The following is an 18517-nucleotide window of genomic DNA, read 5'->3' as shown; positions in this document are numbered from 1 at the left end:
GGGTCCGAGTGAGTCTTAAAGGCAAAATATATTCCATGAGTGAGTGTGAGCGAGCTCCACGTTCGTTGCTGACCGATGCCTACAACACCCTCGCCCTTCTAAAGACGAGCCCGAAACGCTTTCTGTAATGCGCCGTGTATCTCTGGCAGGTGCTCCAACATTACTCGAGTCAAATTCCTTTAACTATACAATATGTTTGCTCTACATGCCACATACATTTGGCTGGCATTTGCTTAGTTGGCAGATTGTTCATAGAAGGGCAACAGATTCACTTTGATTCATTTGCTCTATTGTGTGCAGAGACAACAACGCCAAGGTGTTTACACGCCTCCCCATCTCAATAGCCATCAGCATATACATGTACAATTTTAGCATGTATTATAAGAATACCACCTCCTAGCAATCACACTCCCAACACTGTTTAGTAACACTTTTCTTTTTTGAAATGGTTTTGATAACACTGACACACGCACACTTCACAACGACACATCATTTATTACACGACATACGTTATGGAAAAAGACAGAGAACTACATGCTGCAATAAATAAAGCAACAATAAAATGAGTTATCAGCACGAAACACAACTGCACACTGCTGCATCTTTAAAGTTGTTTTTTTATCACAGTCGACTACAGCACTTGTGCTGCTGAAATTCTGCCTCAGTCCATTAGCCTGTCAGCAGCCAGCGGTTCAAGGACCACCGCCGAATTTAATGGCAGCTGCAGACGTAGGAAGCCACCTTATCTTACAATAAACGCTCATTCCCAGATCTTCCCCTTCTATGTACTGCTTTTCTATAACGTACTTTTCATGTGAAGGATCAAACGGTACCCATTCGTCGGCGGATCCCTCACTCTGCTCACTGTCACCATTTTCAGTAAGCACACTGGAATGATCAGGAGTGCAGCACGTACTCCTGCTTCCTGGACGCGACACATGTTCCCGGTAGGGAATAACTTCTCGCTCAAGTACACTAGGTTCACGCCTACATTCCTGACCGATGGCCACAATGTTCCCCAAAGTGTTGCATTGGTCCTTAGATGCGAAGGCAGCATTGCAGGCAGTAGTGTGGTTAGATTCACTACTACCCGCACCTACCTCTGCAGTACGTTCGAATGTCTGCTCCTTGGCACTTTGGGATGAGGAATGTTTAGAACTCACTGCACTAAAAACATTTTGAGGTAACCTTTCACTCGGACTGAGCAATGGTGCCGAGCCCCTGCTGCAGTCCCACTGGGTTGTTACGGCGTAAGAAGACTCCACAATTTCACACTTACCAGATGATGCACAAGTGAGGCTAGTGGTGCCAATGGAATTACTTGAAGCCCGATTTTGATATTCACCCTTCGATCCCACACTCCAAGACTCGCCTGTCGAAGGCAAGCGAATTGGCACAGGTAAAAGGGAACTATTCAATTCACTAGATCGAAGAGAGAGGCGTGAATCAGAGCGGCCAACTGTACCATCTATTTGGGCAGCAAGTGATTCGCGATTCTCCCGTGAACCATAATGAGCGACATTACCGCCAACACCTGCAGAGAAAAGATTGGTCTCTTTGACAACTTTTTGCTTCATCATTACCTTTATGGCGTCTTCTACTACTGACAAGCCACTTGCACTAAAGAAACACTCAGCTGTTGGTTTCATACCGCTTGACGCCGTAAATGGTTTCTTTGCAACAGTCAATTCTGGTGCGCGGAACTGCTTCTCAAGGGTTGCAACCGTTCCACCACTTAGTAATGCTGGAGCAACCAGCTGCGACACGTCTGGCATCGGTGCCGATGTAATCTCACCAACGGGTTTCAGCTGGCTCATTGAGTCAGTGTTGCTCGGTACTGAGCTTGTCCCAGAAAAAACAGATATTGACTGGTCAATTATCTTTGAGAAACAGTGAGACATTGGACTTGTCTCTTTGTGAAACAGGAGCTTAGAATGATACACAAAATTTGAGCTGCTGCTTATTGAACCTGCTGTGGTTGCGCCTTTCGAATGGCTCGACAACAATGAACTGGCCTCCTTTGATGCGTTTGTTTTACTGGAAACTGCAGGCTGAGTATAAGTTAGAGAAATGTTTGATATTTGGCCAGGTTTCGGCTTGGGCCTTAACTCTGGCAGTTTTCTCACTTTTGAGCTGCTGCTTGTTGTTGAAATCATCCTGGCTCGTATTAAACCTATATTTCTGGAAATTCCAAATTTCGACTTGAGTTTGCCATCTGTTCTGGCTCTGTTTATAAATTTAGCCTTGTCTGCTGTCTGGAGGTTACTGCTGCCAACTGGTGCACCAGTTCTGATGCTAACATTTGGTTGATTTCCTTGGAAGCTCTTGCATTTCACTTTTGGGTTGGTTTGTGTTGGAATGCGTATTGAAGGCACAGCCTTTTCATAAAGGCCAGCAAGGCGGTTCTTGTTGGACACAAAGTCGTCCTTCTCGAAATGCCGAAAGCACACGCGGGGACTTCGTGGTCTGTTGACCTCCTCATCAATAGGGACACTGTTAAGCCAAGCAGAGCGCAGTGGTGCACTGTCTTCTTCACAAGGTAGCGCGAACAGCCAGAGACCGATGCAGCACTCGTCTGTGTTTGATGGACATCCTTGAACACTGCACCTGTATGGGCTGTCTTTTTCTTTTATCCTGCAGAGAAAACAAGTTTAGAGGGGCTGTTGAGTCAACATGGTTGAATGAGACATGAACAGTGCGGAAATTAATGTTACACAGGGACAAACAATCAGTGAACGTCCTCATCTTTCTAAGTGTTAATTTATTTGCAGACAACAGCCACAAAGGCTATGCCGGCAACTACAACTGAGCATCACATGGAGGTTTCAATACAACAATCACTATGATACAAAGTAACAAGTTGTCACTTAGCAGGATCTAAAAATCAATCATGCATTCAAAAAAGAACAAGCTCAGATATTTTTAGATAGACTTGATGCAGGCGGGTTAACTGGCAGAACATGGGAGAAGCCTTTGTACTGCAGTGGACGTAGTCAGGCTGGTGATAATGATGGTGATGATGATGCAGAAGACAAAGATGAGAAAAGGACTAAACAAACACAGCTTCTCTCGCCTTCGTTTCTCGCGCTAAGTAAGAATGAACCAACTCGTCCAACAAGCCACTCTACTGAGGCTCAGATAAGGTGTGAAGTTGTTAAATAGAGCCATGAGGCAGCGGAATATAACAAAACCCATGAAAAAAATTCAACACTACACAGGCTCAATCAGTGCATAAGAAGCTGAAATGAAACATAACTGCAACATCCCAAAACCACCATATGATTATGAGAGATGCCATAGTGGAGGGCTCTGAAAATTTCGACCTCCTGGGGTTTGTGCACCCAAAACTGAGCCCTCAGTCTACAGCATTTTCGCCTCCATCGTCTGCATGTTACCATTGGGTTAATATTTGCTAGCTTGGCTAATCCAATTAATACCGCCAACTTTCCTCAAGTAAAACTGTAATGAATACAGAATTTACAATGACATACTGTATGAAATAAGATAAGATTACAAAAAAGTGCAGCGTGTGTGTACACAGGAAGAGCCTTTAATTGTACTGAACTGTACTATCTTCCATTGACGTGCAAGTTTACCGAGGTTGTCATGGGTGGCGGTTCCCAGACACGAAGCCTTCCCAAACCCTCAAGGAAAGAAGTCATAGTCAACCCAGTGAGATGAGCGTTGTGTAGCATGCTGATAGAAACAGGAAAATTAAATGATGGACGACCTAGAATGCCTTCAATGCTGCACAGCTGATCATCGGATTGTCCTTTCAGTTAACATACTAGTGTAAGAAAACTCCCACATTGTGTGTAGGCTTATCAAGATCATAAATTACAAACTAGACTGCTCTTGACCAAGAACAGTCAAACTGTACTTGCCAATATATAAGAAGTGCCTCTTCATGACATTTGAATGGCACCCCTTGTATCCAAGCTGTATGCAGACATCTAAGTCTTATAGATTTCATTTTCACAAGCAGAGGACTAAAAAGACAATTATGCTCGTTCACTTCATTAGCTTCTATGCCACCCTGTAACTGTAAGTGTTAATAAGACTGGACAAGAAGGAATGAGCTACAAGTAGCATGCAATCATGTGTTCCATGTGTCCACTACTATTGTGGTAGATGTGCTTCACTCATGGAGGAAGGAATATACTGAGAAGAGGCCATTACATCCCATTTTGTGAAGCCAGAAGTAGGGAAGAAGAATAGAGGACTCCCCCTCACAAGCGTGGTCAGGCTTCGGCGGTTCAATCATGCGCAGCAGGTGCCAGAGAGAGAGGGCGAGCCGCGCGAGCCGATTTCAGATGCGCCAGGTGGCACTACCGTCGTCAACCAATAGACGAGTTAGATACTGCTTTCTGATAGTTGTGACCAGCGTACATGAGAACGGCGCACCGCTGTCTCTTGCATTATGAGCCGTATACGCTTCCGTTCTCCTCTTAAAATTCTAGGCTTCCTTTGCTGATGCACGCAATAGCACAGTGCCAAAGGAAAACAGCGATGCTACAGCTTCAACTATTTTAGAAAAAGTGGTCGCGAGCTTTGAAAGCAACCACATTTGGTATAAAACGATATAAACTAAACTTGAAATTGTGAAGACCAAAGCTCACTGTAAGCTTTTAACACATTGCATCATCTTTGAAGTGCAACAGCTGTATTCAGAAGTCAAGCCAGTGATCAACAACGCGGCCAAGAACGCGGTGATGCAGACGACACGAGACGCCGGCGTGACCGCGGAATCTCACAAGCCCCCTGCAAAGGAACATGACTCCTGCCACACTTCTCGCTCTGCAGCTTGCATTGCGAGGGCCTCTCCACAGCTCTCCTTCCTCCATGAACTCAATACTACACAAGTTGAATGTTACGTGCAGTCCATAAACAGCAGCACGCTTTGAATGGCAGAGACTGAAAAGCATCACAATGTCTTTTCATTTCAGTGATTTTTTCTCCAGCTTGGTTACTGCCAATTTGTTCTGCTAAATAAGAAGCTTGCCTGGATAAGCTAGTTTAAAATAAATAACAGATTTACCAGTGGTGCGATTTAATGAGGCCATTACAAGCCAAGTGCAATGCATCATATCGATAGGAAATCCCCAGAAGGAACCGATTTTTGGGGATGATGCTACGAAAATGCACTGACTATATTACTATTAGCTACATCTGATGTAATGCACAGAACAAGCAATGTGAACAAAATAACGTGCACATCAATCCCAGTGAGCTGGGTGCAAGTTTCACTCCCAGTCCCACTTAATACCTAGAAATTTACAGCTATATTAAGATGAACATGGCTCTTTACCATGTTTCACCACTGCTAAATAGTTCTATGCATAGATCAGACATCAGTGTCTGCGTGCCACAAAATATGCCTCAGCGTGACACCTGAAACTGACTAAAATTGAAAGCAAATCTTGCCCAAGCTCTTATTGCCCAATGAGAAGCCACTGGAAAGGCCATAAATGGACCCTGCAGCATTAGAAATCCACAAGCGAAAAAAACAGTAATTAAGTAATCAGGCTTTTATGAGCCAAAACTGGGATAAGATTAATCAACAAGCTCTATTAAGGTGCTCCCAATTCATTTTCAACCACTAGTGTTCTTTAATACAGACATCCTTCAATTGCAAGCAGCACGTGGCTGCCATGGCAACGAGTTGAATTCATGCCCTTGTGAATAGTGCAATACTGTAGCTGCTTAAAGCGCTATGGTGGGATAAGCGGTATACATAAGTTTTACGTAGTATTTTAGAAGAGGCTACAAGTATTCACATAGAATTTCAGATGCTCATGAAGAATGCCACTGGATGTCACGCGATATTTTTTTTATATGCCTATATTGCCTATCCTTCATATGGCCCACACCCAGATTTTAAAGTGGGTTTACTTATTCAATGTAACAACCAAAATGAATGTAATAATATTCAGCCATCTTATTGCAGAGACACGTTGGTTATATATGAGAGATAATAAACTTTTATTTTGAGCGAGTGCACTCGGCACCCATGGTGGGTGGCCTCCTTATTCCAAGTAGCCATGCCCATTGAACCAGGCTGCACTAATTCTTCAGGCCTGGGTCCGATAACTTGGCCTCCCACTGCTCTCCATTAATGAAGTGGTTCCAGGGTTTTGTCTGCATCCCCATACCATAGAGCATAGTGTGTCCGGGACAACACAGCACTTGCATATGTACGAGTACTCTAAGCTTGTGCAAATATTCGAATGCTTCAAATATTAGAACGAATAGTAGCGTATTCGAATCCGCTTCGATTTGAATTTAAAATATTAAACATTTCTAAGTATTCGCAAGGAACAAATAAATGCATACTCATCCGAATATACCACCTGTAAAGAACGTTTCACTGCAGTGTAGGAATGCTGAACCGTGAAAGCACTCATGCAAAAAAATACGCTCTGTTACAAAGTCCCTTTCAAATTTAAAGGGGCCCTGCAACACTTTTTGAGCATTCCCAGAAAACGCTGCTGATCCATAGTCAAGGCTTACCGAAAACATGCAAGCCTAATATTATAGCGCTGGATGTGGCGTGCGATTCACAATAAATTCTCAAAGTCAGCTGAAAGTTGCTTTCCTCTTTCAGCAAATGACCCCACAAGCTCAGAAAGCACGTTTGACTAATTTTTTTCCTCGTAACATCCCTTTCTGCTAACCTTCCAGCACTTTCATTGAATGGGAAGAGAGTGCACTTGCAGCACGCGACAAACCTTTACAACTTTGCACGTACTAGAAAATTGGAAAATTTTTGCGATAAGCCGAATTCACGAGGCAATAAACTTCTTGAATGATTTCATTCTATGGATACTTGAAAAGGTGTTGCACTGCCCCTTTCAATGAAAATACTACTCTCAAATAAATTCATTTTATTAACCTTAAAAGCTTGTTGATGGCTTATATGCTCTAAGAATAATGAATTTTAAAATGTTACGTATCTTGAGGGTTAATACTTGCATCCTGCTGTAAGTCAAATCCTGGTACTGCTCAAAGTTCTTTTGACTTCCTTTGAATAAAAAAAAAAGGCACTTGCATAGAGGCTTCATTTCAATTTTTAACAAATATTGTGAAGATTAGTTAGGTCATGATAAATATGCCCATTTTTTTTATGTGTCGTATATACTATTCGAATTCGATTCAAAGTTATTCAACCAAAATCACTATTCACTTCGAATTCGCTTTGAACTTCAAAATTCACTATTCACACAAGCCTAGAGTACTCAGTTGGGGAGATGCGGTGAAGTAGCATACTGTGAACTTAGTTGTTAGTTTGTAGCTTCCAAAGTGTTACTGCCTCTTCCCTATTCAGGCTGGTGTGAGCTGGCAGATAAATTCTTTTGCTTAGCCTGTAGTGCTGCAATATATCATTGTACTTTTCGGGTACTGCTTCTTTCCTCCTTGGTGCGTCCTGTCGGAATGCCCTGTGAATATGAGCTCAAGCTAATGTGTTGGCTGCCTCATTTCCCACAAGAAATTCGTGACCCGAAGTGCAAACGATGTACGTTTCAAGTTGATCATTCTTCGCTGCAACAGCGAGAATTTCTAAGGCCTGCTTAAAAATTCTCCTTTTCTAAAAATTACGACAATGTGCTTGGGAATCGGTTAGTATTTTTGCTGTATCAGCACAGGTTGAGACTAATAGTGCTATCGCCGTTTCTTCTGCCGTATCGATTTATGCAGTCGAGAAGCTAGCTGGCGTCCCTTCTTTGCTTTCGCTGTCAACTACACTGACAGCATGGCCTGGAATTTCTAGATATTTCGCTGCATCAGTGTGCCATGTGTCTGGATTGCATTCATAGTCTTGTCGGAGCTTCTTTATTCCGGATTTTCCTCTGTCAAGATGGTAGGTAGGATGCATATTTCGTGGGATGCGGGCTACTGAGATGTACTTTCCAATTGTTGTTGCGATAATCTTTTTTTTTTGTCACATTGTTGCATGGCTTCAGAATAGCCCAATCTTCGAAGTGTTGCTCGTCCTGTTTCATTAAGTCTAAGCCGTTCGAGTTGATTTACTTTGTGTGATAGCACAAGCTCCTCCCAGATATTGGGTAGACCCAAGTATGACAGTCGCTGTGTGGAAGCACATTCAGACATCCCTATGGCAGTGTAGATGACCTTTCGTATGAGGATATTCAGTTTTTCAACTTCAGCAATCTTGAGGGTCAAGCAAGTGGTTCCGTAAGTAATCCTGCTGATGATGAGTGCTTGATTAATTTTTGTTCTTTTAAGCCGTGCCTTTTGTTTGATACCCGTCGTACCAAGTGCACAACTTGCATTACGGTTTCTTGAAGTTTTGATAATGTGGCTGCACCCTATTCATCTTTGTGGATGTCTAAACCCAGGACTCTGAGCGATTCCACTTTAGAGATTTGCACTCCATTCAACTAAAGCTTGGTTCTCGGATTTCACCTGTTGGCGACCGTCCCCTTTTTCTGGCTTTTAACATAAGAAGCTCAGACTTTTGTGGCCCACATGTGAGCCCACAAGCATTGAGGTATTTTTCTGTGTGGTCCACTGCCTTTTGAAGTGCATCCTGCTGAGATCTTGCGAAGAGCTGCCAGTTTTCCAGATGGTTAGGTCATCTGCATATAGGGCATGGCTTATCTCCTGTGTTTCTTTCAATGTGTTTGGCAGTTCAATCACGGCAATATAAAAAAGGAGTGGTGAGATGACAGAGAATTGAGGGTTTCCTTTGTTTGCCATTTCAAACTGATCAGATATCAGAGTGCCAAGGCGCACTGTTCCTATTCTGCTGGTAAGAAAGTTTTGTACAAAGTGGTACGTTTTTTTTTGCCGCAGAGTGTCCCGGTATGAGAAACCTTGCCCATCGCTCCTTTTACGTTTAATGCCAAGATTGCACTTTTGCTGAGCTTGCCTAGGTGATCGATGACATCTTCCTTCAACTGTAACAAGATGTCTTACGCTAACCAATGGTGGCCGAATCCTTACATTGTGTCAGGCAGGCATCGGTTTTCTTCCAGGTATGGAGTTGGTCTGTTTAGGACCCTATGTTCATACAGCTTACGGATGCAGGATGTCAGGGATATGGGTCACATATTTCCTACTCCCAGTGGTTTATTTAGTTTTGGAATCATGATTATCTCAGCAAAAAAACTTGGACATACTTTAGGGAGTTACGGCTAAAAAATAACTGCATGCACAAAGCCACTAATTGGACATCCTTTAGGGAGCTACTGCCAAAAAAATAACAATTGCATTCACAAAGCCACAGAGCATTGCTTTGTATTTTTTTACAGCTTCACGTTTTAAGAAATCAGCAATTTTTCCAGTTCAGATTTTTCCCAACTTGTAGCTCACACATGCAAAATTTGAACAGAATTGATTCACTACTTTTTGGGAATAGGTACATCGAAGCTAAAATAGTTATGAAAAATGAAGATTTATGTACACCAGGGGAGTGCACAAGGCGCATCTGGGCGGGGCACTTAAACTGCTTGGAGCGGCCCCTCGACGTCGGGCTTTCACAGGATTGGTCTTCAGAGCGCAGTGCATTTTTCACTGTCAAGAAATTGCAAATTAGACTTTTTGTGCGGTTTACCCTAGTATACCTCTATAGAGGGTCCCTGAAACGGCTTTTTCACAATCAGTTTTTGATTAGACTATTACTGGAGCAAATTGTTGGCAACAGAGTTCAATCGAAACACCCATTCTTAACAGAGCTACGAGTACTAAAAAAGTACGCTCCTCCTCCGCTCTGCCTTTCACTCTCAACTGCACTCAACTCTTCCTTCGAGCGCTCAGCGCTAAGCTCCGCCTCCATGGCACCTGCGTCATGATGTGGCGTGAGACTGCATACGCGTAAATCCCGCCGACGATCCAATACCGGCAGTCCGTGCTGTGCGCTTCACAGCCAATCAGATCAGCTGGAAACGATGACGTCAGTGGGGCAGAGCGTGTCTCTTAGTGTATGGGTGGTTGAAAATGTGTTTGGCCAATTCGCAGTGATCTGGAGCGATTTGCAGCTTTAAAATGTGTTAAATTATACAGTTTACACAAAGAGCTCAAATCGGTCTCTAAATTACCCTTGGGACTTGGTCTACCAGCCTAATGTGTTTGTACAAAATTGTCAAAACTGTTTCAGGGTCCCTTTAAGCCGTCATAGCCAGCCGAGCATGTGTGTCGGCGTGATTTTTTCTCGGGGGGCTGGCAGAGGAAGCGCTGTTGTAGTTTGGGTGGAGGGCAAGTGCCTTTTTTGCACCCCTGCCATGCCAATGCCCACGAAGTCAAGGTCATTTATGTGAAGTGAAAATGTAATACTACTGCTGAAACTAGGTTATGGCTCAGGGAAAGAAGACCAGTTCTACGAAGGACATGAAAATACAGGCACCGATGTCACATTGTTCTCTGTTCCCATCCCCGCGAAAAAAAAAAAAAAAACTTACGTGGGCTGCCTCACAGCTTTGTCTCGTTGCAAGGCTGGCGGAGCTTTTGCATTTGCATTCGTACGCCCGCTATCCATACTTGCCTCCTTCACCGGCAAAGCACTGTTCAAGCTGACTGCGGCATCCGTCGTATTGGCACTGTTTAGTGAAGTTTTCTCAGAGCTGGCCTTACAATGCACCGGACCCTTCTGAGGACTCTTCCTTGTCTTAGGTTGTCCAACTGGTTCGCCGCCGCCAGACTTGCAGAAATTTTTTTTTGAAGGCTGCGCTAGCCCTTTCTTGCTGCTGCCGGCTTGAGAACTTGGTTCACTGGCGGATCGGTGCAGCGACTTTTTCGCTGTGCCCTTTGGTCGTGGCTTCTTCTTCTTGCCACGAGGACGGTTGTTGCCAGTGTCTGATGACTCTGAATCGCTGCTGAGAAGTTCGGCAGCAGACCACGTGCGTGTCTTGTTGGTTAGCCTCAGTGTCCTTGGCGAAGTCACCTCGTCACTTCCCGCATCACCAGGCGCGCCCTCCTCGCTGGGCTTGTCACTAGGCTTGGGTGACTCGGAGCTGGTCTTACTTGCATTGTAAGCTGCCTGAGGAGATGCCGGGAGCATGGAAACCCTTGCTGGAAAGAAGAGCACATTATTTGTGACAAATTTCAGGAGTATGGAGTCTTTTTTTAAATGGGTACAGCTTGAACCCATTGACAATACAACTTTTACTGAGGCATTCTAACTACTAGGATTTCTCAGCCGTTTATTAGGAATGGCACGACCAACAGGTGAAACCAACAGCACACAAAACTTTTTCATATTACAGAGCAATGTCTACAAATGTGGTCTATGGGTTTATTTGCGTGCGCCTGTTTGCATTTCAAGCTTTGTTTCCTTTTTTTGATGCATAAGCTTTAAATCTTTATACCAGAAGGTTGTATTGGTCCAAATCTTATGGTCCAGAAAATGAGATGAGTGTGCAAACGCGTGTAGCCGGTGCACTCGACAGCAGATCAAAATAATGCCCAAGCAGGCTTTTCCTTTCACACTTTGAGATTGTCCTCACCCCTAAGTATAGGGTAGCAAACCGGATGCTACAATTCTGGTCGACCTCCCCACCTTTCTTTCAATTTGTTCTCTTATTCTCTCTCTCTCTCTCCTATAAAAACTGTGCAATCTTTCTGTATGAGCACTTTTGGCAAGCAAATGTTCAACAGAACATCACTGGAAGTCGGTCATTACGAGTTCAAGTCAAAGGTAAGTTATTGTTTCGTATTACCGAAAGCACTGGTCGTGCAGGAAATAATAAAAAAAAAGAGTATAAGCTTGGAAAATGAGAAAATGGTCTAGAACAAAATACAGGTAATAGTGCTGACTAGACCAGCTTGCTGTGAAGATATTCAAGGAATCTGCTATGGTCTACGTGACTATGAGTAAATATTAATCACCTTGTTTTTCAGGTGAACAACAGACAATATCACACGTTCTAAAAAATACTAGTGAGTCGATCTTGTCAAAGCACGAAAAATTGAAAGAAAAGACTTTAAAACCAGTTATGTCACACATAGGCATTCAGCGACTGCCGTTTCGGCACAAAAGTAAAACTTGATTCGCCCCTGATAAGTAGAGAGCAACACAGATCATCTGAAGAAAACTCGTTTTTCAGTTAATTAAATACAAACCCAAACACAGAAGTTATAGACTGTAGATGTATGACATTCTCTTCTACTGTCTGAAATGAACTCAACACGTACGTTCAGCGGCTTGATCTGGTATATGAGTAATGTAAACGAACGCAGCAATGCTAATTTCAGTGCAGATTAGCTTTACATGTGGCTCAGACTACAGTGGGATTCTTTATCATACTTTATCGGAAGTTAACCCGAAGTTCTCAAATGGAGTTGCGTCACGAAAAAGTCGAATTGCGTCGTGAAATAAACACATCTTCATTCACGGCCGGTTGATCACTCGGACGAAAATCTGAGATCATACATGTTTGCCTTCGAGGGGTACTTCGGAATATTGCGATCGTTATGAATACGCTCTAGTTTGTAGCGATCGAAGGCTGCCATCGGTTCGCTTGAATATGGACCCATCGTTGTGCGCTGTGTCCCTTACGTCTGCCGACTAGCCCAAACAGTCACTATATCGGGAGCTACAAAATGCGAAATGGAGGGGTGAAATTTTGAAGTTATATTGTAGTGAACACCGACTCATATGATCCAACATTGCGGTACGCAAGCCTGCACGCTTGCGAATATCAGATCAATAACGAAACACACCACAAGCTCATTCATCATCTATGCTGGAACTTTGCTGGCTGTGTCCGCTAGAAAAATGCTCTCTCTTATTTGCTATAACACATTCAGCAATAAGCGAAACATTACCTCAGTTCTCAATATCACCTTTTGATTTCGGGCTTCGCAGCAGAACATGCACGGAGGATGGCCGAAATGTCACAGCAAGCTACAGACGCTCTTTCCCGTTGTTGTGGGAACAGGTGTCCCAATTCTCCGCACCATGCCGCCACGGTCGGCGTGAAAAAAGTAGCGCAAAAGCTATGTCGTCAGTACAAACCTACCATAACAACACACATTTAGGCTGCGATACTTCAGCGCGCAGAGTGCGCCGATTCCCCCTGAGCACGCTTAGAGATGTTGTGCCGTGAGGAGACGTTCTGTGGTGGTGCCAACCGCGCGAGCTCGTCAGGGAGCATTCCAAAAAGCGCAGTCAAGTCACTGCAGTGCTACTTACGTTTCTCGCAAATAGAAGACGACATTTCGGGCTGTCAAAGGGCTACAGCCGTTGGCACCAGCGAATAGCAGCGCCTGGGCGCCGTTTCAGCGATTATATACATCCGATGCGCTACCAAAACATTCACTGCATAACAGCTTTTCCTTCCTCCCCATGCTCCATCGTGACCACTCGAGTTGCGCGCATAGCGCGGGCGCGCGGCGCTGGCGTAGGCGTGGCCTGGCAGGGCTTCTGATCTGGCTTCTGTCAGCTTCTGAGCTTTGACGTCCGGTCTGGCGCGCGCGGCAACTTGAGGGGCAGTGTGTAGGGCAGTGGGGCGACAGCAAGACTAAAAGATTGGTGTGTTCAAAGAACACTTATGCCAGCTTTAACACGGCAGCTAAATTATCTTCTTGAACCTGGTTTAGGTGAGGCTGGGCCTCAGTCGTCGGCTATAACCATAGAGTTAATATATATAATAACTCTATGGCCAGAACTCTCGGTCGTTTCCCTTCGCCTAACAAGGCACTGTCTCCTGAAGGAGGCACTGCCTCGACATAACCAGCGGTTGATAGACCGGAACACGATGCCGCAGTTTTGCAAATTCTCGTAATCCTGGCGGCACCAGCAAAAGGAGTACTGCTTCGAAGCATGTGCATCGTATCTGGTCGTAACTATTCTAGGTGTGTATATTAGTATGTGAAATTGCTAAAACGTCGCAGCGGCACTCGTCAAGACGACTGAAAGACTAAAGCCATCTTTTTTTTTTCTTAATCAATTCTGCCAACCCTCCCCCTCTGCTACGCCAGGAACTTTCATTATTGATGACTTCATGCTATTTTTGGTACGCCGACCCATGCGCCAACCGCGCACAGCCACTTCAGTGCCATGTGAATTTTGACCTTGAATGCGTCAAGGCCACTGCGCATGCGCGAAACCCTAACCGCGTTTGGGTTGGAGACGCTATTTCTCGAATTTAGCGGGAGTCCCAAAGCGTGCCCCAGATGTTTTGGGTCAGACAAACGTGACGTCACCCACTGAGTGACGGCTCTCGGCCAAGACTAGTGACAGGCGCCGCAACAGTGGCAGATCCAGAGGGAGGAGGGGAGTATTTGCCAGCGCCCCCCCCCCCCCCCCATTCAGTGCTTGTAATCTACCTCCTATCACTGATTAGGACAAAGGGTCGAGTGAAATCACTGTGAGCACATATTTACAGTATTTATGCAATGAAGTGGCTTTTATGCTAGTAAAGAAAGAACAATCATGACTACGCATCCCCCTCGATCAGGTGTTACTTCAATCGATCGCCCCCCCCCCCCCACCCTCCCCTAAAATAAGTGGCTGGATCCACCCCTGCGCTTCAAACCCTATTCGAAAACTCGTATCGCTCCTCATTGACCCATTGCGTCCATATACAAAGGACTTTCGGGGCCCCTATTCAAAAACTCTATTAGCTTTGGTGAGGAGAGGGGGAGCATTTGTAAAGGTTTTTTTTTTTTTTTAGTATAAGCGAGCATCACCAAATCTGTAATATGGACTCGGAAGACATTATTAGGGCAATGTGAATTACTTTAGCCGTGGTATATATGTATACAGTGCCATTCACTCACCTCTCATTGGTACTGTGCAAGTGGTTTCTACATGATTAACATGACACTGTGCTGTATTCCTCCACACATTTCTCTGACCATATGCATCTGCACAGATCTGTGTCAAAACACTACACTGCTCTTGTTGACAATACCAGTTTCCGGGAATATTTTTCCTTCATCCAAATAATTTATGCACACATTTAGTTTTGCCTTATTTATTGGCATTGTCATGGTTGCTGCCCACATTGCTTGCACACTGGCACAAAACAATTGGAAGGCACTGCGGAGCGAAGATAATCGGTAGCTAAAACACTGCTATGTGCAAATGGCCTTGTTTTTCACGCCTAGCAGTATGGTAAAGACTGTTTGCCACATTGTCGATAGATGGCACTGAATATTTTCAGACGGAACAAAAAAGCAGTTTCTTTGAAGAGCCGTGGCATCAAAAAAAAAAAAAACAAAACAACAGAAGGAAAGCTAGCGTTTGAGAATTTCACTTGGAAGAAGGCGCGTGGTGAGAAGACCAGTTACTATGCACACAGCCATGAAAGATAAATTCAGCTCAGCAGCTAGTGTGACATAAAATTCAGAAAGCTTCAAGTTTCAGAACCTTGGCTTTAAAAGATAATATGTTCATTTATTGGTTAATTTGGTAGTCCTTAATCGTCAGAGCTATGTCAGCGCCACAGTGAAGTATGATGTCAAGCGATACAAAAATTGCAGTGTGAGTTGAAGGCTTTATTTGAAGAATAATGTGCCACAGCGATTGGAGCTGCCATGAGATCTGTGCATCAGAACCTCTTGCAGAGTTTCTCTGCGGCTTTACACAGCACGTTAATGCCTGTCCGCACTACAGATACCTGCACCCAGAGGAAACGGAAGCAGTCACATCCTTGGTCACTATGCAGAACTATCCTGCTTGATAATGTACACATTTGCACGCTTCACTTTCGTTCTTACCAGTTCTGCACTGCAGCGGTGATAAAAGAAAACATCATGGAAGTTGATACATTGATACGCAGTACATTATCGATTCACTACTCCAGCACACAAAATGTGTCTTGCCAACAATGAACCTCCACGCCTGTGTTTTTCATTCAGAAGCTAAATAATATTTCTGAAAAAAAAAAGCACAGGACATTACTTATTGCAAAATAAATTGGTAAAGTGTGGCATCTATCACTTTGTCCTGTTTAAGCACTGTGATCCTGTTCCGGCACATGCTTATTCACCCTAATTGTGACGATCGACTATGAAAATATTGCATGGAGTCATTCTGTAGACGCTGAATTTTTTGCAGGATGGACTGCTGCGCTTTATTGTATTATGTCACCTCATCAAGAAAGACAGGTGCTTATGAAATCGTTATGAAAAAATACGAGGGGTGTTCATAAAATCTGTATTAATAGTGTGATAAAAGAGGTGGAACGTACAAACGAAATTCATGCAGAAGTTCACTCTTTCTATACACTATCTTCTCCTGGAGTCTCGCACTTCTGCGAATGATGTGTGGGCATGGCACAGGCCATTGCAGTAGAACGTAAAACTCTCCATTTTGGAAGTTCAGAAAGCACTCGACTTTAATGTTCACTTCTGCATCATCCAAAAATGTTTCCCGTGCAGTGTATTCTTCATGAGCTTTCGTTAAGATTACGCCCACTTCACAAACATTACAGATTATTTTGAAACGTACGTGACCACTAGCGATAACGCTAGAATATTTGATGACACGTGTATAAATGCAGACATGCTGCATCGCTTGTCAGTTGATCGACAGCCAACACTCAGTTCACCGCTCTCAGTGCCAGTTGAGAATAGAGCAAGAAGCCACTTGGTGTAATCTCAGGTGAATATGGGTGGTCATGCAATGTTTCGTATTCTTAAGAGGCTGCATGCATTACCGTCACCTGTGCATAGTAACCTGAACTTTGGGTGTTTAAATTGCTGCTGCCATTTTCATTTTGGTGTCCTAATAGCACGCTAAAACTACATATATATGCACACTCATTTTGTTGTACCATCGCATATAATTTTCATAAATCGATCACACTGATGATGCAAACTTTATGAACAACTCCTTATAGTCAACACGAATAGAACAAAGCAGTAGATAAGTCAAATCTTAAGGTCACAAAATAGTGAAGTCTAACCGATACCTGTCCATGGCAAATATTAGGTGTATGTATTGTTATGCCAGCGAGTCCTCGTCAAACGTCCGTGCCTCTGAAAAAGGCAATCTGGGTCAAGGCCAGCCCGCAGTCCGCCGGGCGCGATCACCTCGACGGCGTGAACACGCGCGGCGCCCCTCTGGCCCATGTGCAGTGAGTCAGCTGCGCACGTGACAGCGAGCCGGCGTCCTCGTGTCAGGTGGTCTGACGCATGGCGCGGCCACCCCATTGGGGGAATCTGCCCTGACGACCAGCGGCGCTTCTGATTGGACATTTTGGTTGGACCCGGTGTAAATAAAAGAAGCCCTGCGGCGCGTCGCGATCGGCGGTCCTGAGAGAGGAGTCCCCATGTCGGAGGGCCGACATGTGTATGAGTCAGCGGTCTTAGGCGAAAGGCTGATCTATGTGTTAGAGAGGAGAGCTCGGCTCTTCGAGTCTCTGTCGGCCCCAGTGCCGAAATTGTAACGCCTCTGTATATATGCTGTACATAAACCTTGTTTAACTCACCGTCGTCTCGTCCGCTCGTCTTATCAGCTCTGCGCAGAAGCAGTCGCGAGCTGATAAACATACGCTATCAAACGGCTGGTGACCTTCCCGGCGGAGTTGGAAGCAGTGGCGCCTCCGGGACCGTGTTGGCGTCGCCGTCTTTCGCAACAGTGGTGATTTCGGCGGGATCGGTCCGTCGTTCGCAACAGTATATACGTGAATATAACTAATTGACTTCCTTAAAACAGGGCCCGGACGGGACATAGAAAAAACTATGCTACGAAATGAAGTCCGTACTAACAATAAACAGTTTTATGTAGCTGTCACACTCTACATAAACTGGTTCATACAAATAGCAGCTGCTACAGCAACAAATTAAGGTACTTAATTTCATGTATGTAACTCCGATACAATGGCATTCAGCTCTATACAAGTAATTAGTTTCTTCTCCCTTTCTTTTATCTAATTTTTTACTTTCTAATAATATCTTCTCTTTAATTCTCTCTGTTTTTTTATGTTTGTCTCTCTGTCTTGCTCTCTTTCATTCCGATCTTTTTCTCTCTGTGTTTTTATTTCAATTTTTATTTTCCTATGTATTTGTTTCTCTTATTTCACCCTATTTTTCTCTTTCTCTCTCTCTTACACGTTTGTTTCCGTCTAACACTCGCACCTGCTGTAGTTGATCTGCCCATAGTTCTTTGAACTTGTATGTCAGATGTTAAAAGAAAGTTTCACGAAAGTTTTGGCTGCATGTGGTATCAAGGAGGTTTTATAGCGTAACCTCTTTGGTGGTGATCGACGCTCTGCATTGGCATATATGTATAGTTACGGAAGTGCATCTTTATTTATACACTTTCCTCAAGCACATATGTGAAAGCCTGGCTCCAAGCTATTTTTGTCTTGACCACCCACAAGAAAATTCAGCTACGGGGCGTATTTATTTGTAGTATTAATAATGTGACCAGACAGTCCGATTTAGGTGGTACATGTCTCGGCTTTGCAGCTGCAGGTCCTGCTGTACCACCATCCTGCTTGCGTGATGGTATTTTATCGCACTTTTGGCCGATCACTCTCACTCATGGTCAGCTTAACCACACCCCTTTTCTATATACTATGTATACATGATTATATGGTCCGCTTTC

At 44.1% G+C, this 18517-nt stretch overlaps 2 protein-coding genes across 5 annotated transcripts in view; one reads left to right on the top strand and one right to left on the bottom strand.

Annotated features, from left to right (window-relative positions):
* LOC119174256 (26S proteasome non-ATPase regulatory subunit 6) overlaps positions 1-18517 on the top strand; it is a 63269-nt gene that overhangs the window by 7718 nt on the left and 37034 nt on the right. The gene's annotated exons all lie outside the window — the stretch shown is intronic.
* On the bottom strand, positions 476-13368 carry LOC119174255 (uncharacterized). 4 transcript variants are annotated; one of them, XM_075895919.1, is made up of 3 exons: positions 13151-13368; positions 10419-11028; positions 476-2634 (listed from the first exon to the last, which is right to left on the bottom strand). In XM_075895919.1, exons 1-3 carry the CDS (start codon positions 13173-13175, stop codon positions 693-695), a joined length of 2577 nt encoding a protein of 858 aa, XP_075752034.1. In that variant the 5' UTR covers positions 13176-13368; the 3' UTR covers positions 476-692. The 4 variants fall into 4 exon arrangements, with proteins under 4 accessions (XP_075752034.1, XP_075752037.1, XP_075752036.1 ...); XM_075895922.1 differs by having other exon boundaries at positions 10419-11024; XM_075895921.1 differs by lacking the exon at positions 13151-13368 and adding an exon at positions 12802-12948.

This window comes from Rhipicephalus microplus, chromosome 5, assembly GCF_043290135.1.
Source record: "Rhipicephalus microplus isolate Deutch F79 chromosome 5, USDA_Rmic, whole genome shotgun sequence".
Taxonomy (NCBI): Eukaryota; Metazoa; Arthropoda; class Arachnida; order Ixodida; family Ixodidae; genus Rhipicephalus; species Rhipicephalus microplus.
Note: the sequence above shows the minus strand (reverse complement) of the source record. Positions and strands in the feature narration are given on the sequence as shown.

Coding starts and splice junctions, on each gene's coding strand:
- LOC119174255 (XM_075895919.1), bottom strand. CDS start 13,175: ATGTCGTCTTCTATTTGCGAGAAAC. Junction 11,029..13,150: donor GTCTTCTATTTGCGAGAAAC/GTAAGTAGCACT, acceptor TCTTCTTTCCAG/CAAGGGTTTCCATGCTCCCG. Junction 2,635..10,418: donor AAAGCTGTGAGGCAGCCCAC/GTAAGTTTTTTT, acceptor TTTTCTCTGCAG/GATAAAAGAAAAAGACAGCC.